We start from the raw sequence: 27,955 nt of genomic DNA, 5'->3' as shown, positions 1-27,955 counted from the left end.
CCCTCCCTTTATGAAAATCTGAACACGGGCCTGGGTAGGTCATTCATACTTTGCGAACGCGAATAAGGCACATGTCAGTCTCTCACCCAATAGAGAGAGCGCGCTCATCTCGTGGAGACCAATGAAATGCGACTCCCAACTCTACGAACATCAGAGCCGTCACATATCTGGCTTCTCGTCCCGTACAATGCGGCTTGCTGTCATGGCGATGCCGGCCGAAAACTGGTTTTAGGGAGAAAAGTATATGTCGGTGACGGAAGTGCGGACGCAGTGGGAGTGTTGCATAAATGAGAAAGTCCATTTGTTAGCCTAGTAGCCTGCCTTTGAACCCATTCCAATACATTAGTATCTTTCTTAAGATAAGGAGACCAAAACTGAACAGCATACTCCAAATGAGGTCTTACCAAACTTCTATATAAGAGCAGAAGAACTTCTTTAGATTTGTTTGAAATGGATCTATCGATAAACCCAAGCATCTTATTGGCTTTGTTACTAGCTATGCTGTATGTCGCTAATGTTGCAAGTTTGCAAGTGATTTTAAAAAGAAAATTTCAATGAGAACAATGTTGTACCATGCATTAGCATTTCTACTTTTCCTGTTTCTCATTACAGTTTTAAAAATTTGTACTTGAACTGATGTTGAAATGTATCTTTTGATTCCCTTTCCACTAGAATTGGGAACAATCCTAATAATAATAAGTAACACTATATTTTCAAAACTAAATAATTTCTGATTTTTGAATTTGTATTTACTCTATATATTCTTCATAAGACCTAAATTTTAGATTCAAATTTAAGATTTTTTAACTAGTTTTTCAAAAAGAAAAGCAACTGTAAGACAATTGATTTTCATATAGGTAGATTCAAGTTGTATTTGAATATAAATTTACTCAGTTTCTAACATATAATTTACAGGGCTGGCAAGTTTCTGCCGGGGCGGTTAAAACCACTGGTAGAAACCGGTTAAAACCGGCATGGCAAAAACCACTTTCTGCCACATTCTCGGCAAAAACTGGCAAAAACTCTCAAAATGACAACAAAAAAAAAATATTGACACAGTAGAAAATGCATGGAAAAAATAATTAATTGTTAACCAAAGCACAGTTGAATTTACAATATTATCACAATTCAGAATCAAATGTTACATTGTTTGGACCCTGCAGTTGCTTCTTGGAAAAGGTGGTTCCAAAAATCTAAATAGTTTCTCAATTTAATATGCACGAATAAGAAACTTTAGAATATTCTTGCAACAGAAGAGCTAGAAGACAATGCATCAAGGAACAAGCAATATTCATGAAACTTTCAAATTGTATATGTTTTTAAACTGGTCAATCATGAAGTAACTAGGGTAGTGGTAAAAATTGGACTGGAAAAATGAGTTTCGAGAAGTGGGGTCAATTTGTTTTGCAAAGCTGTGATATTAGGTACAAAATCTAGATTAATATTGGGAAGTAAAATTTGACACTTTCTTCTTGAAGCACATGATAATTTCAATCACAAGCAACTTAAATGAAGCTTCTTTGCGAGCAAATTACATACAGTAATGCCAGTTTAATTCTGTATGTCACTCCTCTATCCTTAGAACCCATATGATTTTCGTCCTTTGTTAGATTAATCCAAATGTTACGAGCATCAGCAATTGAAAAGTTCCCTTTCTGAACTAAATCAAGGGCACTAGCATAACATTTTATTTTTTACAATGATGAAATGAAGTTTACTTTTTTAGTTTAAACAAATATCATTTAGTAATTACTTTAGTTTTTTAAGACGATTTTAAATTTTTGCCAGTTTCTGCCGGTTTTAACCGGTTATAACCAGTTTCTGCCACTGGCACGGCAAAAACTAGTTTCTGCCGGCAGAAAGCCAACCCTGATAATTTATGAACTATACATTAAAAAGCTTTTTGATATTCAATTATCATTTATCATGAAGCACCCTACCTTGTTTTGGAACTGGAAGAAGCACTACAGTTGGGGCAAACCTAACCTGGCAGCATTGTGGAGACAAAGCAGATCATATTCTCAGCATTACAACACTGCCAAGTTAGTTTTGCCCCAACTATAGTTATTGTATCATGGAGTTGTCCTTTTGAAAAGCCTCTTACGTATTAGATTTATAGGAGCCTGAGATATTATTCAAAATGTATTTCCAAAAACCCAAACTTAAAATTTTGGTTAGTATTTAGCTTTCATCATACATTTTCTTTCTTTCTTATATCTAGGTGAAATATGCACTACTCTTATTTTTGGTAATTACTGTCTTTTACATTAGGGTCATACACTTTCTTAACACTTGTATTTTCTTCCAGACTCCACTGGCTCAGAGCAAACATTTAATTGGAGATAATGGCATTACCTTTTCCAATATGGTAAGTATCTTATAATATTTGTATGGATCAGTGGCACAGCGAAGGGGGAGTTTTGGGGGTGAAAACACTCCTCAGAGGCATTGGTTTTAACATAAGTGCAAATTATAATACAGTAATTTATCCATATGAAAGGGCTCTTTTGATCAAAATGCCGCCTCCAGAAGGTATTTTTGATCAAAAATACCTTTCTGAAGGTAGTTTTGGTTGAAAAATCCTCTTTAGGAGGTGTTTTTGATCAAAAAAAACCCCTCTGAAGGTATTTCTGGCTGCGCTAGTGGCATAGGTACAGAGCTTTGAAATTGGGGTAACCACCATGCAGGAGATTGGATGTTTAGAAGATGGAGGTTACTGAGCCATGGGTGCCCATATAGGGGGGGGGGGCAAGTGGGGGCTAAAGCTCCCTCCCCTAGAAATTAGAACTTTCTGGCTTTTAGTACTTCTTTCCTTGCAAAAAGTAAGAATATTTCTTTGCCTGCCATTCATGAATAAGTTATTAAAAATGTCACACTTTAATAACTCTAATCTGTACTAAAATTGGTTTCCATGGGGGAAAATATGCTGCTAAACTATAGGGAAAATATCTGAGCCACTCCCCCCCCCCCCCCTTAAAATTTTGCACCCATATGCAAAATTTTCCATGTGCTACCACATGGAAAACTTTGAGGAATTAACCTAAAGAAAGTATTTTAAAATCACACATTTCATTTCTTTTATAACCAGTTGTTGGCTCTCTAGTACAGGGCTTCCCAAACTTTAGAGCCAGCGGACTCCTTTCGTAAATGAATATTTAGTGCAGACCCCCTTAAAAAAGCTTTTGGAGGGGAGTGGGAGGATGTCCATAAATGCTGTCACTTTTTTCAACATGCTCCTCTCCACCCCCCAGGCCTTCACCTTTAAATTAAAATTTAAAATTTTTTCTTAAAATTTTGAGTTTTGTCCTAAAATTCCTAAAATTTTCATTATTTTATTCCCTACTTGTGCAGAAAAATAAAATTTAACCTAAAAATTAAGCTTTTCATGATGATATGCCTGTATTTATTTTAGAGAGAAATAAACGTCATTGACCCTAAGAAATTTTCTCTAAAAAGGAAAGAGAGACTAACCTATACTGCTGCTGCATTTATACTAAAAAAGTGTGTGTGTAGGAGGGGGAAGGAATGGAGTTAACCAAAACATATGCTCAATATAAAGCTGTTTGTTTTATTTATACTTTGTAACTCTTGCAGTCATTTCTCTTCTGAAAAAAATATTTAAAAATAAAAATAATAAAGAAAATAAAACAATCACTTTATGCTCAGCGAGACAAGAATAAAAATTCAATGAAAGAAATTAAAGAAACTGAAAACTCAAATTAAAAGCAATAACTGAAAAAAAAAAAAAAAATTACATAAAACATCTTCTTAAAAAATTACAGGTCATGTTTCTTGATTGTTTTATAGTTTAAATTTACATGTTGTTGTGGAGGATTTTCAAGTAGTAATTATTCTACACACGGCATCCATCTTGAAAAATGATTAACCTGATTCGAAAATTAAGAATGCTATCTCTAAAATGATGTATAACACATTAATATTGATTAAGTTTGAAATTTTTGCCTAGAGGTTGACATTTTCGTGGAATGGCCCAGTAGTATGATATTGAGAGATTCCATTGATTGGTATTTAAAGAAAGATGCTGAAAATATATTTATATGAAAGAAAGCAGTGATTTCACAAGTGTGCCTAAATATGTTCTCAACTTAAGTTTAACAAGTATCCCAAGCGGGACATAATCAGAGCAAATTTGGATCACTATGTCAGTACCTGAGTACATTTATTCATTTTAACGGAGCAAATCCGAAACACATTTTAGTTCACGTTCAATCAACTGGAATGCTTTTTATCTTAAGGTTATATATACATATATAAAAATAATTAGATTATTTAAATTTTAGTGTAAAAAAAAGTTTTCTGAACATGATATCAGTTTTTAGTTGAGATTCTTAACTGATTCTTTGATGTTACTTTTGCTGAAAATCCCCCAAAATGTGGAGTATTTCTATATAGTATTTAAGTTTATTTTAATTGCTGGTTATAAAATTTCTTGATTGTGTATTTGCTCTTATTCTGTATTTTTCCAACTTACAGTTTGTTACTACACCATTATGCTGTCCTAGCAGAGCCTCCATTCTTACTGGAAAGTATGCTCATAACCACGGAGTGGTAAATAACTCTATCAGTGGCAATTGCAATTCTTATAGTTGGCAAGCCAGTCATGAACAGAAAACATTCATAACTAATTTGAAGAAAAATGGTTATGCAACATTTTATGCTGGAAAATACTTGAATCAGGTTTAATTTTTTTGAAATTAATATGTAATTATTTGCTTGACTTTCCCATGATAAACTTATAATTGGATTTTATTTCATAAATTTTAGTATGGCAAATCAGCTGCTGGTGGTGTACACCATGTTCCTCCTGGATGGGAAAATTGGATAGGTTTGGTAATTTATGCAATACAATGTATATTTATTTTTATATCATATCAATTGTGAATATGTTTGCTTTTTACATTAAGGTTCAAAGAAGGAACGTATATAAGCTTTTGTATATTAAGTGTGTTCAATTTTAGGATTTAAAATGAAATGTTTTCAATTCCAGTTGTTGTTCTCTCCTATTCTCTCCTCTTAAAGATCCTATTCATCCTCTTAATTGTTGTAGAATTTATAAAAATAATTCCAGTTGCAAACTTGCCTATTTTGGACAGATTCGGAATTCAGTCCCGCGGGATTTTGGGATTGTAAGGAGCCAGTCCCACGAGATCACGGGGGCTGACTTTATTCTTCTAAAAATTCAATTTCAATGTCAAAGAGAAAAAGTTGTGCTTTTAAGGAAGGACTGCTTCTCTTACTTGAATCAGTAGTTTTTCCGAATTTCGTACACCGTTTGGTGTGCAAAAGTGTGCCCTAAAATAGTACAAAGCATTGCTTGGAAATGGAATGAGTAAGGATTTTTGCTCAAACAATAATGCACTTGATGAAAACACATGCTGTAGCTTCAGTGCAGTTCGTTTTACTAAAATTAAATAGCTGTGGACATTTGGCAAAACATCCCGATTAACTTCATCATTTTCTGTTTTCTTTTCTTATGCTTAATTTTTGTTTAAAACCTGCAAATTTCAGACAAAAAGATGTCTATTGTATATGTGTTTTGCTGTATCCAATTTAATATAATTTTTCCGGAAAAACGCAGTCCAACCCATTTAAACACAGTCTTGTAGCAACTTAGGAATATTTCCAGAAATTTCTCACACCTTTCATTATTTCTCTCAGGGGTTAGGAATGATTCGGAGAAGCTTATCTACTCTCACTTTCATTCTAGAGCCCGAGGGTATCAGAAAATGTAAGTCTTGAGAATCACAAAACACCTACCTAAAACTTTTTGCCCCCCCCCCCTTTTGACTTTATTTCCACCTCCATAAAAAGGGGAGATGAACGGAAAACCCATTTAGAGACACAAGAAATGGTACAATCCTCTGTGTAACTTCTTTTATTCTCGGGCGCTCGAAACTCGTTTGAAACCGTTCTGCAACTTGGTAATCCAAATCTTTGATAAGTTTAGTTGTGGTACATCACTGCATTTTGCTACTTCACTAGAGCGTTCTTTTTTATTCTTTTTTTCTTCTATTATTTTTGGCTCATTTTAAAAATTAAAATTTTTGTAATTGTATTAAGGCCTTTTTTTTTTACTTTCATTACATGTGTCCACTTATTTTTAGCTATTGTAACTAATTTTTAGAATATTACTTTATTATGGTTATGACCTTGTTATCTCGAAGCCTCGAATTTTGACTGTCCTTTCGACCACGGCTGCAGAGTCGGAAGAAAAATGGCCAACTCTGACTCCGACTCCTGGATTTTGAAATGTCCGACTTCAGCTTTTTATTTATTTTTTCAAGTTTTTTTCAAACTACCTCCTCATAGGAAGGGGGGGGGGGAATCCCCAAAACAGAGGTTGAAATATTAATGCCTTTTTTTGAAAATTTCGCATTATATTTTATTGTAAGCCTAAGATGCATACAATGTTAGCAGTTCAATTTGAAAATTAAATTATCTAAAAGTTGTGATTTCTAAAGTGAGATTACTTAAAAATCCATTTTTTTTAAAAATGAAAAGGATTAATGTGCTCCCCTTTAATGTTTAACAAATAGATGTTGATCAAATCCTGGGCTTTCAATTTATCAAAGCTGTAACTTGAGAGAATTTTTTTTTTTTTTTGCAAAGTCAAAAAACTTTTTTTGAGAGGGGGCAGTGACACCCATCTGGTGGGGGACACCTTAACTTAATTTCAGAGTCTATAAAAATTGAAATACTTCTGGAAAATTTCCCCAATAATATCCCTCTAAATCTTAAATTTCTTCTTAAAAATTTCAATGAAAATACTGCACTGTATTGCGGAAAGAGGTCGGGTATATGTACATCTGAAGCAAATTTTACACAAAATGCAGCAGTATACAGCTTTGTACGAATAGCTTTTACTATACCTGCATTTCTTGACTCAATTTTAATTTTAATTTTATTGGCAGCTTTTGAATTGACCTTAATATGAAGATTTTAGGATTAACTGCAACTATTGAGTGTTGTAACCAATAAATCATGTACTGATTTATTTTGCTTTTTAGTTATAACCAAGCTTTTTTAGTCAAAGTGTTTTGATTTAAAAAAGCATTTACACTTTATCGTATTTTTTGGGTTCACACTTTCATGCCAATACTTTTTTGAATTTACCAAACACCGTCAGAAGTTTCCCGACTTGCTCAAGCGATACATTCCTTTTACTATTTTATAACTAATATCAAGGTAAAAAAATATTATTATTTTTATATGAAAGTGATAACTTAAAAAATGTTAGGCACCAAAACTGTTTGCTGACAGTTGCTATCAGTTAAAAAAAGTTAAAATATAAAACTAGGAGACTGCAGCATAGGTAGCTGTTACAGAAAGTTCGATAAACAATCAAGCCAGCTAGTGTTCACAATGAGTTGTTTTCTTAATAGTTGGCCTTTATACATGTAATCAAATTAATTGGTAGTCAGTAACACCAATTTAAAAACATTTTGAATAGTTACAACAGCACTCTGACTATGCTTAAATTTTAAAAATAATTTTTATGGTCTTTAATTGTGTTTCTAGGTGGGAAACTCTTGTTATTATAACTATACATTGTCTGTTAATGGAATACCTGAAAAGCATGGGAATGACCCGCAAAAAGATTATCTTACTGATGTTATCGTAAGTATATTAACTGTTTCATATTTTTCATAGCAGTCATAGTTCATAGTTATGTTTTGTTGGTTAAAAATATTAAGTATGTAAGCAGCTGTGTCATTATAAGCAACCAAGGATTATATTTTTAACTTTGTATCTTATCAAAAGCAAAGAAGTATTGTTTACGTCGCCACCATGTTCGCTCTTCATTTTATTCTAATCGTACTTTTATTGATTTTTAACTTCATGACATTTATTAATGTACTACAGCTCATATTCAAAATATTAGAATAATTGGAAAAAGTATTAATCAAGAAATTATTTTTTAATTTTTGAAACTATGTAAATGCAGTTAAATGGCTTATAAATGAAAACTGGAAATACATTTTAACATTTACTAAATATAAAATAACAATTAATCAGGTATTGCAATAGCTTTCTAAAGCACATTAAAGTATTAGAATGAAATTTTGATTGGTTCAAAATATTAGAATATTTTATTTTATTCAACAATATTGCCTGATGAATATAAAGTAAAGGGCAGTTAATATTTTGTAGCATTTTCCCTTTAGCTTTAATAACATATAACAAATGATCTGGCATACTATATACTAGGTATTTGCAAACATTTCGATCTATATTAGCCAAAATAGACTTAATACAGGGTGGCGACAGATCAGGGAGATCAGGGAAAAGTCAGGGAACTTTATTAATCAGGGAAAAGTCAGGGAAATATCAGGGAATTTTGAAAAAATAACAAAAAATCAGGGAAAATTGATTTTTTTGAAGAAAAATTTTTTTTTTTTGCTTTACAAAATTAAGTACTCTTAATTCCCTACGCATTTTCCGCCAATTATCTGTTCAAAAAAAAAGAGTAAAATTAATGAGGTGCGATTATACACTGCCGATTATACGCTGCCGCATATTTGTGCATCTTTTTTCCTGTCAAAGTATTGAATCTTACTTATTAACCACAGGATGAACTTCCTAAGATTGCTTTTGTGTCTGTTAGGTTGTTTATTTTACCTAGCTTGAAATTTCCTTTTACACTTTCAATGCTACATAAAATAAACAACCATACAGGCAAAGAGGAAGCCTTCAATTATGCCTTAGCTCCTTTGCCTTTATTCCATTGTCTCAAAGTAATTAGCGTACTATAATCACGATTTCAAGAAGAAATCTTTGGTTTTTGAATTAATACTATAAAAGCTTAAGAGTTATTACTTCGCGTTTTTAATTTAATTGCTAAAATTGAACTTTCAATTAAAAAAACTTTGTTTTTTGCCGTTATACTATTTCAGGGTGGTAACACACCTGGAAAAACCTGGAAATCAGGGAATTATCAGGGTATTTTAAAAATTTCTCAAAATATCAGGGAAAAATATAATTTTTAACCACAAACCTCTGAAGTTTTCCTTCCCGATATTTCTTTTCATTTTGACACGAAAGTTCTTTTTTTTTGCCACACCAAACTTTATACACATTCTAAAATTATTTTTAACTGCTACAAACCAGCAAAGCCTCAAGATAGAACTCAACAAAAAATTATAAGAATTTGTAAAACTACCTCAAATCAGATATGCTTCTTTTCATTTTTTCTTAATATACTTTAAAGTTCTGAGGATCGTATCTGTAATTATTAATATTTTAATATTTTGTTTCATACAGCTGATCTCAATATTTTTGCATCTGTGTTTGGAATTTTATTTATTTATTTTTTTAAATTTTTGATTATTCTTAAGCTTTGTTAGAAGGCTTGTAGATAAAATTTGTTTACATTCTTTAAAACCTCAATTTGGAATCGTTTAATTGAAATTCTCTAATAATTTTGAGTGCGAGTTTTCAAATATCACAAGTTAAATGTTGAACTGGACAAAATTTAATTTAAAAACTTTAGTCTTCAAGTACTTTGAATGTTTCATCTTACTGTTTTCTTTCTTGTTTTCTGATATAAAAATCTGTTTACCTCATATTTTTCAAACTAAAATCTACTGCTTGCCACGATTGTAAAATCAGGAAAATTTATGGAGCTAAATCAGGGAATTATCAGGGAACTTTTTTTCCATGATTTTGTTACCACCATGTATTTGTTGTCACCGCAGATTATAAACGTTTTCTTTTCTTCAGACTTTAGTGATTCCTTAATTTTAAAACCAAGTTGTATTCTTTTTTATATTTTGAAATTAACTAATTGCTTTTTTTTTCCTCTTTTTCCCTTGCATTTCAAAGTTGTTTGTTACAAAAGCAATCTAAGATTTTTTCTCATAACATACTGAAATCATTTGAAATAGAGTTAACTTGTGTACTTAAGAAAATATCTTTGTTCTTTTTTGTTAAAATGCTGTATTCATTCATTAAAACCTATGTTCATGATTAGAGAAAAGCTCCCTATGAATGGTTGTCAAATGGTTTCATCTGTTTTGCATAAATATGTTAATTAGTTATATAAGAATAACTACATTACTTCTATTCTTTCACTATTACTTGTTATTCTTGCAACAATTATTATACTGTTTGAAAACTTAGAACTGAAAAGTAATTGAAATTATTTTGAACTATCATAAATACACATGTTTTTAAAAGTAATTTTAATAGTTTCTTAAATTCTTATGCTAAGTGGTTTCTGGAAGTAAAGTTTTTTTTTTTTTTTTTAATTTTCTATAATCTTTCCATTGTATAAAAATTTAATGTACTGTTTTGTAAGTCATTCCCCCCCCCCCCCCAAAAAAAAAAAAAAATTGTCTTGTTTTTTTTTAAAACCATTTTATTAAAAAAAGTAGCATCTTTTAAAAATATATCTTTAGTTCAACAACTTTACATAACTTAAAACGTTTAAAATACTGCATTTTAAACAAACATACAATGGATTTCAAGTAAAGCAAAGAAGGAAAACCATTATCATTGGTAACGTAAATCAGGGAAATTTGGTGAACTTAATCAGGGAAATCAGGGAAAAGTCAGGGAACTTTTTTTCACAGTTCCTGTCGCCACCCTGTAATATGTGCCACTAACTCAGTTTTACTTGAAGGAGGATTTTTTCGGAGTTTTTTCTTCATTGTATGCCATAAGTTTTCAATGGGGAAAATGTCTGGTGAATTTGGGAGCCAAGAAAGAACCTTAATGTTGCATTCACAGAACTAATTCTTAGTTGACACTGAGGTATGCGGTAACATTAAATCTTGTTGAAAGATGAAATCATCTTCAAATCAATCTCCTGATGATTGAATCATGTAATATTCTAATATTTCTTGATATGTCTTAGAGCTAACCTTTTCCTAGATGATGCATAACTTTCCAACCATGTGAAGCACAATACATACTTGCATCACTAAATCATATTTTTTTTCCAATCCTCTTTGCTCCATAAACATGTTGTTTTACACCAATTCAATCTTATGCGTTTTTGTTTTACAGTCATGAGAGGTCTTGTTTTTGGTACGCAAGATTTAATCTTGAATTCATGGAGACGTCTTAATATTGTCGATATAGAAACTTCAATTCTTTCATCTTTCCATTTTCGGTACAAGAATCAGTTTCAAAATGGTTTTTCTTAACTATACGCTTCAATTTCCTCACATCTCTAGCAGATCTTTTTGGTTTTTTGCCGCCATTTTGGCTTGTATTTTGAAAACTTCCACTATATGAATATTCTGTTTGTATTTTACGAATACTTGATTGCAAACAATGTAAATAATTCGCAATATCACATTGATTATTACCGTGTTTATACAAATCCACGATACCAAGTTTAACAGATTCAGAAACATCATTCACAGAGCCCGATTCAAGACGAATAAGCAAATAATCTGCAAAAAGAATATTAAGAACACTACTTTTGAAGAAATTTGTCTGCATTTAAACAATTACGCCACCAGTTATGAATTGGTAATAATTAGAGAAACATTAATATGAAATATTCTAATATTTTGAACCACTTGAATAAATATTCTAATATTTTGACTTTTCAAAAGATTTTTTTTTCCATTAATCTCTTCAAATATGATATTAATTTGAAGATGATAAATAAGTTGAATCAACAATAAGTTCTTAATAAAATTGTAGTTTGCATATTTGCATTAAAAGATATTGCATTACCGTACGATATTTTCAATTTGAACAAAAATATCATTATTCTAACATTTTGAGTATGAGCTGTATCTTACATTTCATGACGCTTTTAATGTTACTTAATTTAGTTTATGCATTATTTTGCATTTTAATGGAATTTTTCATCTTATTTAATGGCTTGCTTTATTCTTCTGGCAGATTATTTTACATTTTTTTACATTTTATTAGCTTAATTTATTTATTTGACAGGTTGTTTTGCATTTAATATGGCTGTTAATCTTGTTTAATGACTGAATTTTTTTTAGAGAAACATAAAAAGACAAAATAATGTTCAGGAGCACCAAATAAGTACAGTAGATCATCGTTTTATGCTGGGGTTTTTTTATGCAGTTTTGATTACATACGGTTTAAGATTTGAGACCTTTATTTTATATTACGAGGATGAGTTTTGATTTTACGCAAACGCAGCATTGCAAACAGATAATATTTTCCCCTCTTTCAAAATCCAAACTCCTGAGATTGCAAATTACACGTAATAAACTGCATTTTGGTGTGCTAATAATCAAACTTAGGACACTGAAGACAGATTATGCACTTGGTTCCAGAGCTCTTTCCTTTCAGAACTAACTGGAAGAAGAGCTTTTAGAAGTGACAAAGGAGGACCGAACCAACAAGGATATCAACATTGGTGACATGCAACCAAAAACGTTCACATTGAAAATTTTGAGCCATTCCTTTACAATGGCAAATGGGCTTTCTGATTTGTTAGTGAAATAATATATATAGAGGTGCATGAAATTTTTGGGAGGTGGAAAATTCTAATTTTGCCGAATGATAAAATGCGAGCTTACACGACGCATATCATACATGCATTCATATTGTCTAATGAGAAGGATTGTTAGCCATCATTGAAAAATAATTTTAAAAATTTTAAAAAAGAAAAAAGATTATGTTGCAATATTATCTTCAAATTTGCGGAATAAGGATTTTTTAGGGAGATCACTGTGACCTCCCATGGGGGCTCCCCTGAATGTGAAACATCATCATTTCTTCATAAGCTTGACAGTTTAAATTTCATGAACACATTTTTGAGTGTTTTTGAGTCAAGGAAATTTTGCTTCTTTTGGGGGGAAGGGGGCGGCAGATTTCATGGAACTAAATTCGGCATGGAACTAAATTCATCCCTGACTGTTATATTATTTTGATTATGATAATATTGTTTGTGGTATGACATTGTGAATATTGTTATTTTGTTATAGTAATTATGTGTTATTTTTGAAAAATGATTTTTTTTCTCTTCATGACATTTTGACTTGTCCTTAGATGGAAAAGGCTATGAGGTTCCTGGAAAACCAAAGTGAAACACCATTTTTTATGTTCTTAGCTCCACCAGCTCCACATTCACCTTTCACTCCATCTCCAAAGTTCAAGAATGCATTCAGAAATTTTTCAGCTCCTAGAACACCAAATTTTAATTTTAAGGCTGGAAAAGTAGGTATATAAAAATGGTTTTGTTGAATGTGTTACATTAAAAATTGCATGTTACATTACGTTAAAAATGATTTGTTTACATTGTACTTAACTAAAAGCAACACTTTAATCTGGTGCCAAATTATGCTTTTGAAAAGTACAGTTTAACCTCGATTTAACAATTGTCAATGGACTGGAAAAAGTTATCACTAAATCAAGGATATCGTTAAATCAACAAGCATAGACACTTAATACAGTCAAACCTGCACCAGTGAAATGTATCATTAAACTGAGGAAATCAATGTTATACTGTATATTTCTGTAAAGTTGTTTATGTTCTACTTGAAGACTAAACTACTTTGTGTCATAACTTGTATCACTACCCATAATGGTAGACAATTTCGGTAGATTTTAGCATACTGCTTGCTTAGTTTCTCTAGTTAAGCTTAAATTTTTCTCCATGAGTTAAAATATCTACTGCTGCTTAATCTGCAAAATTAAGCCATAAATTTCTTAAATTGTCTTGATCATTTACCTTTTTTTTTTCTTTGTGACAAATAAGTAACTAGAAATAAGTAATCAATATTAGTAATGAAACAAAGTAAATATAAAATCTTCAATATTTTATTATATCACATGTTTTGAGAGAGGGCATGTAATTCATTAACCCTTTCAATTAAAAAAAAATAATGTTGTATGGCAAAATTTTCGAAGAAACTCATTGAGTTAATTTTTTTTGAAAGTATGTATATATTGTATTTATAAAATGAATATTCAATGTAAATAAAAGAAAAATCGGGGGGAAATATGTGCAATGCTTTACCCAATTAGTTCAATGCATAATCATTTGCATTGATTATAAGTTTTATTCATACTTTGGTACAATGAATTTCAGATCATTTTTCATACATATTGTGTTACTTGCAAATGTTACTTCTAATTATGTGCTATATCAGGTCTGTCCAAATGCAAAGAGCCCACAGGCCATAATTCTGGTCACTGATCACCTGGTGGGCCGCAGTTTGAAAGAGTTGAACAATAACCTCTGCCTCTCATGCAATAACAATAATTAGTTGAATTATTAATTATAAAACAATGAAACAGAAGGATTATAAAACAATGTGCTTACACTTTAATGGGGAAACTGAGGCCAATCCATCTTCTTTACAAGGACAGGAATGTCAACATCAATGTTTGTCGTTGCCAGCCGAAGAAGGTCTAACAATGAACTGTTAGACCTTTTCAGGCCATAGAGTCAGTGAGTGGGGAGGAGGATCTTTATTTTTGACCAATTGCAGGCAGGTTTTGCATATCTGAAATGTTTCTCTCTTCCCTCCGCTTGCCAATAGTATTTCTAGAAATTCGTTTGAACACCAGTGTGCAAGGTAGGACTGCTTGACCTGAACATGTAGATGTCCTGTACCTTTTTCTCCCAATACAATGAAAGAATTAGAAGAGCGATCAAGAGAAATTTCAGGGAACCTGACTTGACCAAAAATGGTAGTCCCGGATGTTTCTTGATACCATAAAATTTCGAAAAAAGAAATATGCTGAATAAGAAATTGGCGGGCTGCACAATCTGTTGACAAGCCACGTGCGGCCCGCGGGCTGCCAGTTGGACAGCCCAGTGCTGTATATTAGCTCGCGATTATCAGATTTACACAAATTCTTAACATGTTATCCCTTCCAGAAAGGTGTTTTTTTTTTTTTTTGGAAAACTTGTTTCAATGTTCTGAATTGTATGATTCAAGTTGTTAATATAAAAGGTACATAAGTTCAGCTTAATAGTTTTAGTGGTTTATAGTGACAATACAATCCTAAAAATCCAGACTCGTTAGGCAATTTTAAGGTCTGGATTTTGGATTTTTCTTTCCTGAAAAAAATGAAATTTGAGAGATCTAAAAAGAGATTAAATTAATAGAAAAAACTATAATTTTAAAACACTTAAAAATCATGAAAAATATCAAAATAATACAAATCACAACCTGATTGTGGAAATAATATTTTAGTTGACCAAAAGTATTAGAAATGCTAAAAATATCTTTTGTTTGGGCTCTTTTTTTTTAATACATCAAAACTCATCAATTGCTTTGGTGATTTCTTTATTACAGCACATTTGGTCGAATTTGGTCTATGGACTATAAAACAGTTCATACTCATCTACATCATTCCTTTATCCTGGATATTTTATACCATCGCCTTTTTGTTTGCCCCGAATTTATAATTGTCCTTACTCGGTTGAAGTTGATGTTCCCTGTTACTTTTGAGTCTGATGCCTCGGTGAGCAGCACTATTTACCACTGTGAATGGGAGCTCCTCCAGGGTGTTGGTATATCACTCTTCCTAGGTGGTGGCACCCATGTCCTACAGAATTGACTTTATTTATATCCAACCCTCTCGACTTTGCACAGCAATTTTAAGACAAAAACAGCATTTAACACACAATATCTAGTCCGAAGCATTCATTTGAATTTTGATGTCTTGAATTCAAATTTATGTTTTTCGCAATTATGGTTGTGAAAGGAGCCATTTGTAGAAACAGAAACCTAACAAGTTGGGTCTTATCATAATTCATGATTGGGCAAAAAATGTAATTTAAATTCAAGATGTCAAAATTCAAACGTCAAGAGCTGGATGCTTAGGACTGGATACTTGATGCATTTTCTTCTTTTTCACTATACAGACATGTTATTTTTCAGTATTTTTACTGAATTCAGTACTTTTTGAGAGACCAAGATATTATAGGCCGAAAAAAAAGGAGAATTGGAAGTTAAATTCAACACAATCCAGTTAATTTCATGCATGCAATTAAAATAATCTGTTATGTAGATACAAAAATATGTGGGAGAGCTTTTAGCTGTAGCAAAATATACTAACAGTGTTGTGTTAGTTCACACAGCCATGCAATTTCAGTATTTTTCATCGTGTTTGGGACACATGTCTGACTATATCATACAGAGACATTTTTTGCATAAACGTGTATGTTGGTGATTAAGTGAATATTTTCCTTTTTTTATCACTGCTATCATTTTCATAAAAGTTTAAAAAAGGATCTAAATCTCTTCATTTGATAATTATAGATAGTTGTTAAAACATTGGTGTATCTTGTCTTTCACATCATTTTCAAGTATGTTTTTTTTTTGTGTTTGTGTGAATGTTAAATTATTTTGTCAGCATTGTTTTTAAACATTTCTGTTGAAGGAAGTCTGTTCAAAATCTTCTGCATTTTTTTCATTGAAAAAGAAGGAATGAATGAAAAAAAGGAGAATGCTGGCGGGATTCCATGTTTTTGCTCCCAGATAGCCCTTTTGAAATGTACATATTCTATGTTCCACACCAATGCTGCAGTTGGCCGGGGGGAGGGAGGATAATATTATGACATCCCTCAAAATATTTACTTCTTTTTTGTCAGAACTTATACAAATTTAATGTACATTGGTTTCAAACCTCCTTTTCTGTATCAAAGAACCTACTTTCTGAATTAAAGGTGGCATAAGTAGTTTAAACTGAGCTTTTTGTCCAAGCAAAATTTTTCAACCATGGCACCTATCCTATAAAGAAGTGCATCCTTTCAAATGATATTTTCCAACTACTGCACTGGTAGCACAAATAAGTAACTAGTACTGTGACAACTCTTTGTGTACTTCCCCCTACTGTTTGAGATTAAAAGGGAAGAATTCTTCCTTGCAGTGAATGCTCATCAACTAATTCCAAGCAAAAATGGAAGACATCTCACAGTATTTAGAAACTGAAACAATGCTTTCATGGACTAATTTTACTTCCCATCTTTTAAAAAGTAATAACAATTAATCTAAAAACCTCGCTTTTAGAAGCTTCTAGCATTTGAAGTATATTTTCCAGACTACATTTTAGTTAATCTTTTTACTCAACTGTTTATCAAAAATTTAACTTTAACTAATTTTCTCATGAAACAACAACGTTACTTAAACGACGTTTAAAATTGCATCCAGGAAAAAGTTTCTTGGTTCTACAATCATTCTTTAAAATGAATGTCTTATTTTGGCTTTTCTGTACATTACTAAATTGATTACCCCACAATTCAAGTCTGATTTGGTTATAACAAACCAATGAATTATCCCTCTCTCCACCTTATTAATTTCAATTTTGGTTTAAGCTTCTTTGCTTTTCACTCATGAAAAAAATGTAAAATAAATTCCACCCAATTTACGTGCATGCAATTATTGATTTTCAACCAAAAAAACATAAATAAATAAATAATAATAATAATAAAAATGTTAGGACAGTTGTTGGACCTTATTTTTCAAGATCCTAGGTTCTAATTTTATTAAATGCAGTGCATAAATGCTTCAAAATATTTGTTACTCTATCAAAAATATTGCTATATCAACTAGGATTGCATCAAAGCTTGAAAGCTGTAAATATTGCCCATTCATACCTTTTGACTAAAAATGTTCATATTTTTAGAAAAATTGTTTGCAAAAATAACTAACTAAAGAAATAAAAACCAGCTTTTTACCTATAAAAAAATGTATGCATGAGAAAATGAGGAAATTGCAAACTTTCTTGTTTTAAATTAACACCTGTCTTACTGACAGCAAACGAAATTAAATATTTATTGTTTTATAAAAAAAATTGAATGTTGTCATAATTTTACCTACTGCTTTAATTTGAGCATAGTATCCTGCTTTGTTTATATCACAGAGCTAAAATAAGCATAGAGTGCACATTTTATTGGATGCATGGTAAAAACTGACTGTCGGGATAAAAGAGGAAGGTGTGGTTAAAAAGTTCACCAAGTTCTGCATTTGGCATCCTTAATATCATGTTGGCAAAATTAAATTACCTCTGTTTAATTAAATTTGTGAGAAGCACCAGTTTGATAGAAATGTAAGTTATTGAACTCTCTAAACAGTCAAAAGAATGTGATCAATAGGGCTTCAATATCGGCAGCTTAAGTAACCTTAATACTGAGGGGCTCTTTGGTTTGTGGTTTATATTCTTCTTTGTGATGCAGCAATAGCTTTTGCTTAGATTATCATGAATTTCAGAATTGTTTATGTAGAGGTTTTTATATTTATCATGCATTTAAGTTGAATTTGCATACATTTTCATTTTTGCTTCAAAACTTTATACAGTGTGTAGCAATGGTAAGGATCTGTGTTTGAAGAAAGGTCAATTGATTTACTCTTGTTTATCTGCCAGCAGTGGTACTGTATCGCTTTTTTTCTTTAAGTTTGGGTTGTTTTACACATAGTTATTATTATTATTATTTTTTTTTTTTGTATTTTAAATGATTGAGATATCCTACTTCTTTTTGAGATGTTCGAGGCCAGAATAAACTCTCAACATTCTGTAATGATAAATGCATTTTTTATCATATAAACTACAGTGAAGCACCTTTTATACGTTTTTGAAGGGACTGTATGAAAAAAGCGTACAAACGAAAAAACGTATAATAGGTATAGGAGGTTAATGTGTATTAGAGTTTGCGGGACCAATTTTAAAAACGTATAATTGATAAAAACGTATAAAAGAGAAACGTATAAACGGTGCTTCACTGTATTTTGTGTATACAGTGGATGTCGGTTAATTGAATCTGGTTTTTTTGAATCAACCGCTTTAATGAATCAAACTGTCAAAAACAGAATAAAATCCAGCTTCCTTGAATCAGCGACTTTATTGAATCAGCCTCTTTATGGAATCAAAACTGTTTAAAACAAACTTAATTCATATAAGCGGGGGGGAGGGGGCACTGTATAGAGTAATTTATGATCTTTAAATTTTAACTGTGTTTTCTCCATGAATGTCATGTTTGAATAGTGTAATAAGACAATATTCTCCATGTGTTTAGGATAAACATTGGTTATTGAGGCAACCACCATCTCCACTACCAACTGACGTCATTCGGGATATTGATGAAACTTTTAGGAATAGGTATTGTTAATCTTATTATTATACCCTCACAGTTGAAGTTGTCTGCTCAATGTAATTATTTGTTTTAAAAATAAGTTAACAGTGTATCATATATTAGACACATTTTAAAGATTTTCATGTTTCAAATTTACTTTTCATTTCTCTTAATAATGTTAAAAAGTAGCAGACCTATGTGTTTTTTTTTTTTTTTTTTGTATGCTAATGCCTAAGATGTAGTTTATCAGGAATAATACAGATAAGTATTAAAATGACAATCATTTATATTGATTAATAATAACTGATGTTTAAATGAAAGCAAAAAATGATTTATACTCAAAGGGAAAAAACTCTCTAAATAAGAAAATATATATTTTAGTACACATTTTTCTGCTAGATTCTAGAAACTTACAGTAGCAAATGGCTTGAGGGCCTCTTTGTCTATCACAGAACTGTAAAATACTAACCATGTGCTTTTTAGCCTACTTTCCTAGTAAAAGTCAGAAACAGAAAAAAAAAGCATGAAAAAAGGCTTAATGCATCTTAAAAATATTGCGAAAAACAAAATAAAAGTCAAAAATAAATTAAATAATTAAATAAATATCAAAAAATTAAAAATTGGAAAGTAGGGTACCAAGATGGGGGAAAATGTCTGTCTGTCTGCCCCCCCCCCCCCCCCCAAACACTTTTGAATGAATAATCCGATTCGAACAAACTTTTTTTTGTTCGAAAGATCTCGGCAAGGACACCTCATTCCCATATTTCACTTTTTGATTTGAACTATTTTTGTTCAATTTTAAACAGTTCAAAAAAACTTAACATTATCACATACGGGGAAAATTAAGGCAATTCCGAACTGTGAGGCGAATTTGCTTCAAACAAACTTTGTAGGAAAAAGCTTTTGATGAAAAACTTGTATATAAAATATCTTTTTGATTTTAACAATTTTCCGTTCAATTTTGAACAGTTCAAACGCCTACAGGGAAACTGAAAGTCAATGTAGATTCCATACTTGAAGGCGTATTTACTTTAAACAAATTTTGTTGGAAATAGCTCTTGACTCCAAACTCCAGACTCTGACTCCGAGAATTAAGGGGCACCTGACTCCGACTCCTGTGCCCGACAATTAATCGAACTCCGACTCCCCGACTTCGACTCTGACTTCGTAGCTTTGGCAAAAATTTATACACGGAGGACAAATGACTTACTCCGATTCTTGGATATTTGACTCCCACTCCTTTATCCCAAAATGAGATTGACTCTGACTCCGCAGCTATGGTTTTAACTGTGAAATACTTATTGTGGATATGATTTGTTTTTATTTTCACTCTAAGTTTTTAATTTAGGTATTCAGTTTTCGGCGAATAAACTCGAAGTCATTTATGTTTCTACATAAAGATTGCAGCGCAGACGATTTTTTTTTTGACAATGAAAAGTATTTCTTTAAGTTGACATTTTATTGTTTTATTTATTTTGGTAAGTGCATTAATTCATTTAAAAAATTATTTTTGGCAACAGGGGAAAAAGAAACGATTTTTTTTATATGATGTATTTATTTTAATGAGCTTGCTAATTTTCATTAATATTTTTGCATTTTGAAAGCTGTTAAAGAATTTTTCCTATGAAAAAAAGTGTATTAGCTGCTTTGTTTAAAAGGTGCTGCTATTTTATTTGTTGGTTTTTTTTTTTTTTTTTTTTTTTTTTTAGATGAGTGAGGAATATTTTCTTCCTAGAAATCAGCTTAAGATATTAAAAAAAAATATGTTTGAAACAATTTTGCGATTTTAGCTATTTTTGAGAATATTGATCAGGTACTAGAAAGTCGTATGGTATACGGAAAAGTAGGCTTATTTAGTTCTGGACGGAACTTCTTGTTTAAATTTGCTTTAGTGCCCCAATGGCCGTGGTGACTCCTCACAATTGGGACATAGTAAATTCAACACTGGACACTTGGCGCATAGGAATGCAAGAAGGTTGCATATGCAGTTGATGTTACAGCAATGTATTTTGATACTGAGACCATAAGCCTTCACCACTTTACCAAACTATATTTAGAAGTTAAAGGCTTTTTTTTTCTTTGCGTGTATGTCACATGTTTTTGCTTTCCCAAGTAATCAAGCTAGAGGAGAAAAATCAATACAGATAAGACACCATTTCCAGGAGTTCTGGTGTAAGCGAGAGAAGTAGCCTTACAAAGGAAAGAATACAAACTTAAGCACCTATCTTTACTATGGTCAATCTAATGATTGAATACACACTGTATGTTAAAAATAGTTTATTAAAGGTCTATCTTTTTTTATTTAAGAATTTCTTAGAGGGAGATGGCACATAGCAGACAGATAATGGAAGAACTGTTGCTTGGAGTTTGACTCGTCAGTTTTCATTCATTAACCCCTTTAGTGAAAATAATGAATCTTCTCAAATTTTGCATTTTATCCTTTAAATCAAAATTTGAAAATCAAAGAGAGAAACCACCTTGGAAAACATGAAAATTGTGATAAGGAAAAGCAGAAAAACAATCTTATGTTATTATATATAAGTGTCTTTATTTGTTGATGTAGAAAACTTAGTAGACCGATATCCATTTAAATCTCTGATGGTTTTGAACGTCTTCTCACGCCCTACTGAGAACGTTTCAAAAGCATTTTCCACTAATTTTTTGGATGCTAAATGTTCAATGTCAAACGATGCAACGCGCAGGACGATAGCTAGGCATTGATAGAAGATAGGGCACTTGATTTGCACGGTAAGTTATGCAAAGAAAAAATCATGGGGAGAATTTCACGCATCTTACTTATGACCATAGACCGTCAGTGGGTTAAGTCAATGTTTGTTTAAACATAGTGTTAATTTACCATAATTTTACTGTATTGAGCACAATTAATAGTTTAAATATGGAAGTATAAAATAATAATGCAATTCAATGAAACATAACATTTAATGACTTAAAAGAAGCTAATAATATATTGTCACCTCAAAACAGCTGTACAATATCCAATCCCAGAAATAATGCTTAGGATATCTTACTGTTGCTCTAAAGCAATGCTATATATATATATATATATATATATATATATATATATATATATATATATATAATGTTACAAATTCTGTAAATAGTAATTATTGTAGTAACGTAACCTGTAAATAGTTTCCCGTAATGAATTTACAACCCCTTTTCATTCCGCTAAAGTATACGATCCCCTATTTCCTTTTCTTTTCATTGATAAAATTTGATAACGGTCTACGCATTTCGGGAAGCAGAAAGAATGTTGTGGAAACTTCTTCGATGTTTATAAAGGCGTCCTGCGTGATAAAAAGTTGAGTTTCGATTGAGATTTCGAACTGAGAGCGTACTTGCTCTGTTTATTGCGAGGCATTTCGCTGTGTTGTTTTCGTATTTGGAAGTAAATACGTGTGTAAACGTTGAGTTTACGGTGTTGTGTGATAATTGCTTAATTGCTGATGAATAATTTAGCAGCTGTTGACGATCTTTCCTGTACATAGTGTAAATAAAGCTCCTGTGTTTTTATCAAGAACTGTGTCTTCATTTCAAGAAAGTGGAAGTCGCACCGAATCCGTTACAATATATATTAGGGTGTCCCAAGATATAATGGCGAAAAAAAAATTTGTGAAACCGAATACGCATACCCTCCAAATTTTTTCCTTTTCACATCAGAAACATGAGAAAAAAGTTTTATTGCAGTAAAATAACGGGAACCCGTGCCGACTTGAGGTCAAAGTTGAACCTGAAATCCTGTACAGCGACTACAGTGAAAATACTGCTAACTGTATAATTCTTTACTACACGTGACATTAATTTATTTAAGGCAGATATTTACAACAATATTAGACTACAAGAAACATTACTGTACATATTTTTATTTCAATGTTTGCTTTTTGCAGTCAGGATAGAGCTTCTGGTGCTCTTAAACGTAACGTAACACACATTGTTTTTGTTCCTCATCAGCTGTAAGCAAACCATGAAAGTCCTGCATCTTTTTTACCTCTTTTTCAGCTGCATCGCTTACTGCTCTTAACATTGAGACAGTCTTTATCACATCAAAGAATGAAATATTATTGACCATACCATAAAAGCTGGATGAATTTTTGTAGAGCAGCTTTTGAAATAATTGGGTCCACATTTTCGTATACTTTTTCAAAAAGCACAAATCTTTGTTGGGTGCTTTGAGTGCCAAAATGCATTGAAGCCATGGTTTCACGTATATTGTTACTACAAAAAAAGGAGACATAACAATGTTTCATTTTCCTTCGTATCTAATTTTAGTTGTGAACTAAATAGTAATAGTTGAAGGGAGTAAATCGCTCGAGCCGTCCATCGAGCTTGGAGCATGGCTCCCGGTGGTCTTATTTTAAATTCATTTTCTGTATCTCCACCTAAAAATATGATAGGCAGTTCTATCAACTCTTTATAGCCATCCCTGACCGTAATATTAGCGAATTCAGCACGGTAAAAGTCAAATAAATTTTCCAAGTTAATGTACAATTCGGAACAACTCCGCAGCTCCTCCATAGCACTGTATTTTAGTGGGATAGATCAGTTCATATATATGATGGCGGCAAGCAAAGGAAAGCATTTCTCTATCAAATATTTGCTCAAGAACAGCGCAAGAACTACTGAAAGGACCTGTTTTGGAAGCTGCAGTATCACAACAAAAGAGTTTTGAACTTTGTCTTCAAGATTCCAATATAAAACTCTTTCAAACAGCCTGTTTTTGTTCTTTTCTTGTAAAATTATCCAGTTTAGACTCAGCAATGAGTTGTTTCTCACATCCTTATGAAATAACTATAGATAACCGATATTCATTCGATTTTTGAGCGCTCAAAGCAGGCAACATTTTCATATCCCAAGGTAAATTCACTACATGTGGTACCTCGTACTGAAAACCAATTTTATTCTTTCCTCGTGCTCCTTCCGCTTTTCAGTTCAAATTCTTTGAATTAAAGATACCTATGGGAAATTCATCAATGTTACACCCAAGTGCGTCAATAGTAGCTTCAAGAATAAACACATAATCTCGTATACTTGGACACCTGTCCAATGCATCAACTGACTTCGGAGTAATAAAATCGTTCCTCATTACATATTTACTTGTTCCAGGTTCTGATAATTCTTGTTCCAGGTTCTAATAATTCTTGTTCCAGGTCCTGATAATTCTTGTTCCAGGTTCTGGAATACTTGTTCCAGGTTCTGATATACTTGTTCCAGGTTCTAATATACTAGTTCCAGGTTCTGATAAACTTGTTCCAGGTACTGCTTTATATGTTTCAGGGAAATCTTCTGAATTAATATTTTTACTAGAGCTCGAAGAGGAATTTTCTTGTACAGGTTCATACAATTCCGAGGATGTTGAAGCGGAATCATATTTCATGCGCCTGTTTTCTTCTTTGACAGCTCTGCCTGAATACTTCTTGCAGTTTTTTGTTTTGTATTTTTTTGTAAGTCTCTCCAAATTTGATACAGATTTTTAAGGTTATTCACACAATTTGGCAACGATTTGGTGGGAATGCGTGCCTTCCCCAAAAGATGATGCATTTTGGAATAGCGAAATTTGCACTTTCACTGATGGTTAAATTTACTTCTCGAATGTTATAAAACAAAACAGACAGAACTTGTCCGTTAGAGGGAAGTTTCAAACCTGTAATTTGGTGTTTTACGACTCCTATTAAAAATATCTCTTTTTTCGAACTTCACAACTCCAGTGCCATGTTTCGTTCCCTATGGAACGACTATATTGCGTTCGCTGACCGGAATGTATTCGTACTGACACGTTTGACGGTTTGAAAATTGCCACGGATAAGCCCCCCCCCCCCTCCAAACATATGTTTTTTCTGTTTTCATTTGTTTTCTGTGTACTACTTACAGCTGTTTTGAGCTTCGCAAAGTATCGCGTCGCCAGCGTTCGCTTGCTTATGAATACACGTGCTATTTGCACGTTTAGGCCTTTAGGCGCAAGTCGGCACGGGTTATCCTGCTTCAAATTGCATGAAACTTTTTTTACAACGGTTTTGATGTAAAAGGAAAAAAATAAGAGGGTATGCGTTTAAAAAAAATGACTTTCATTTTTTTGGGACACCCTAATATATATATATATACAGTCAACTCTCCATAACTCGAGGATCCAAGGGACTGGCTAAAACTTTCGAGTTATGGGAAGTTTCCACAACAGTCTCAAGAGTTTGGAGCACTCTAAAACTTCGAATTAATGAAATATTTGAGTTATGGAGATCTGACTGTATATATATATATATATTTACATTAACTGTTAGTTTTATTTTATGTAAGAAAGACATATTTTGTTTTAGAAATATTTTAAGCATCAACAATCATGTTTTAATTATTTGGAACCCTTAGCCAATTAAGAAAATGATGTAGCTTACTTCTCATACAAAAATACGTTGGTACTTGGGAAAGTTGGCTCATTTAGTTTTAGACAACCATATCACATAGTATTCCCATGTACATTTTTATAAGTTATAAGATTATTCAATAATTATAAAATTATTATTATTATTTTTTTCCTTTTTTTCTTTTTTACATTAACTAAAACTAATGCAATGACCAAATCAAAAATTTTCATTGTGTTGCATGCATTAAATAAACAATTGTTCATACATGAATTGTTAAGAAAAGCATTTTTCATCAACAATTCTATATGTTTTCAAGCATTTTTTGAGAAATTTCAAATTCCGGTATTAATACCAGTATTCCGGTATCACGTTTTAAAAATACCGAATACCAGGATTGAATTTTTCGTCCAATATTGCAATCCCTAATTGTGTTTAATGCAGTAAATTCTCAATTAATCAATACAACAATTAAAATAAACACTGAATTGAATATTTCATTGCATAAACTGCAACAAAAAAATTATTTAGTTGATTTGATAAGAGTAAAATTATAATATGTACAATATCTTCAGATTCTTATGAAGTATTCTATACCTTACTTTTTAAAAGTGATATTATTAAAGATGTGTGAGAAAGATACAGAGTTCTATATTTTGCTATTAAAATTTTCAGGTGGCGGACTTTACTATCTGTAGATGAGGGTGTTGAAAATATTTTCCAAGTTTTGAAAAAGAAAAAAATGCTCAGGAATACTTATGTCTTTCTAATGTCTGATAATGGCTTTCACTTAGGTACTGAGGTTTTATTTTTACATTTTTCATTCTTAAAATTCTTAAAAAAAGGGAAAGTTAAGTGTAATGAAAAGATGTTTTGTGAAATAATTTATGTATGAACAATTCTTTTGTAGTGTGGGAATGTGGGAAACAAAATGAAAAGCTGTTAAGGTCAGCCATTGTGTTTGAGTTAGTGAAAGCAAGAAAAGCCGCATGCCTTGTCTAGTGGTCGGAGAAGTCTGACTGTGACAGGAAGGTGCGGGTTTGAATCCCGGCTCGGATATGGACCTACTTTCTCTCTACTGTCATTGTCCTTTCTTTGTGTGAATGTGTTGTTATGCTGGGAATGGTTGCCTACCCTATAAATGGGTCCTTATGGCATGCATGTACTTAGAAGTCGGACTTTACACTAAATTATGGTACAGTTGGAAAAGTGAAGCTGCTCACCCTGAATTGACAGCTTAGCAACAACAACAAAGCAAGGGGCGGGGGAACCTTCATTAATTATTTTTTCTTATGAAATAGCATCAATTCTTTGTGAAAATCTTGAAAAGAGTAAAAATAATTACAGATTTGTTGCAGATTTTTAGGTGCTGTATTTTTTTCTTAAAGACAAAATTAGCTATGTTTTTCCAAACAAATAAACAAATGGAACTAAATGAAAGATTAAAATTCAAAATATATTGTAAAAAGATTTCTGGTTCTAAAGATCTACATCTTTTTTCAAATTTTAGATAATTAAAAAAATGTTTGGCATCACTGCATTATATACTGTTTGGTTATTATATATGTCTTGTATCTTTGCAACTGTCTATAATAAATGCTGTCTAAAATAAATAACTGTCTAAAATAAATAGCTGTCTAAAATAAATGCACCTGTCAAAATGATGGCATGCACATCAGGTTAGATGAAATTTCCTAAGTGGAGATACTGATATGCTGATTAAGTAATGAAAAATGCCAGGGCCGTAACCAGAAAATAATTTCAGGAAGGGTTAAAAAAACTTTCATACGGAGCTTACAAACTATAAAGAAAGTTGTGCTAATGTTCAAGTAGTAGGGTTAACCACAAAAAATGAGTTAATAGGCTTTTTAGAACACCCGATCGAAAACAAGAAGGGAATTTCACAACTGGAACGTACGCACACGCCACATGTGAAAATTTAGCCTTCTGCAGCTTACCATTTTTGAGTTATGACTTATGAGAGATACATATGTACATCCAGCCGCAAGAAACAACGCAATTATTAACTTGTTTGGTACCAGAATGCTGTATTAAAAACTCTTTCAGGGGTGACTAAAATAGAAATTCATACTGAAATTTAAGTAAACAATTTTATATAAAAACAATAACTCCCAGGGGTGCCCACAGGGGGGGATTATGGCGCAAGTTGCGCCATCAAAATTTTTGGGGGGGATTTTTTTTTCAGAACTTTTTTTTTCTTTCGAACATGAAATTTTTGAATTTTGGAAAGAAAAAGTATTTAAACTTATTCAACAAGAAATAGATGCATTAATAATGCTTTTTTCACGTACTCTTCAGGGCCGTCGCCAAGAGTTGGGGGGGGGGGTGCTACACCCCCCAGTTTTTCAGAAGTGGGGCCGCCAATTTCATTTTAGCGATGAAAACGAACGAAGAGAAAGGGAAACTCTTCTTTGTTTTAAAAAATTGAAATAGCAATTATAAATGAACAATTGAAATAATAGTGGCAAAAAATATTTTTTCTGTAAAATTTGAATAGTAATTTTTTAAAATACAGTTTAGG

General features: G+C 31.9%; 1 protein-coding gene across 1 annotated transcript in view; it reads left to right on the top strand.

Annotated features, from left to right (window-relative positions):
* LOC129220926 (N-acetylglucosamine-6-sulfatase-like) overlaps window positions 1-27,955 on the top strand; it is a 43,278-nt gene that overhangs the window by 3,299 nt on the left and 12,024 nt on the right. Inside the window, exons 2-8 of the mRNA XM_054855361.1 lie at window positions 2,309-2,368; window positions 4,495-4,698; window positions 4,786-4,851; window positions 7,540-7,638; window positions 13,006-13,173; window positions 18,986-19,068; window positions 26,089-26,207. Coding sequence (XP_054711336.1) covers window positions 2,309-2,368; window positions 4,495-4,698; window positions 4,786-4,851; window positions 7,540-7,638; window positions 13,006-13,173; window positions 18,986-19,068; window positions 26,089-26,207 — 799 coding nt within the window. The remainder of the gene's footprint in view (window positions 1-2,308; window positions 2,369-4,494; window positions 4,699-4,785; window positions 4,852-7,539; window positions 7,639-13,005; window positions 13,174-18,985; window positions 19,069-26,088; window positions 26,208-27,955) is intronic.

Source organism: Uloborus diversus, chromosome 4, assembly GCF_026930045.1.
Source record: "Uloborus diversus isolate 005 chromosome 4, Udiv.v.3.1, whole genome shotgun sequence".
Lineage (NCBI taxonomy): Eukaryota > Metazoa > Arthropoda > Arachnida > Araneae > Uloboridae > Uloborus > Uloborus diversus.
The sequence above is the reverse complement of the archived record's forward strand: the minus strand, read 5'-3'. Positions and strand labels throughout refer to the sequence as shown.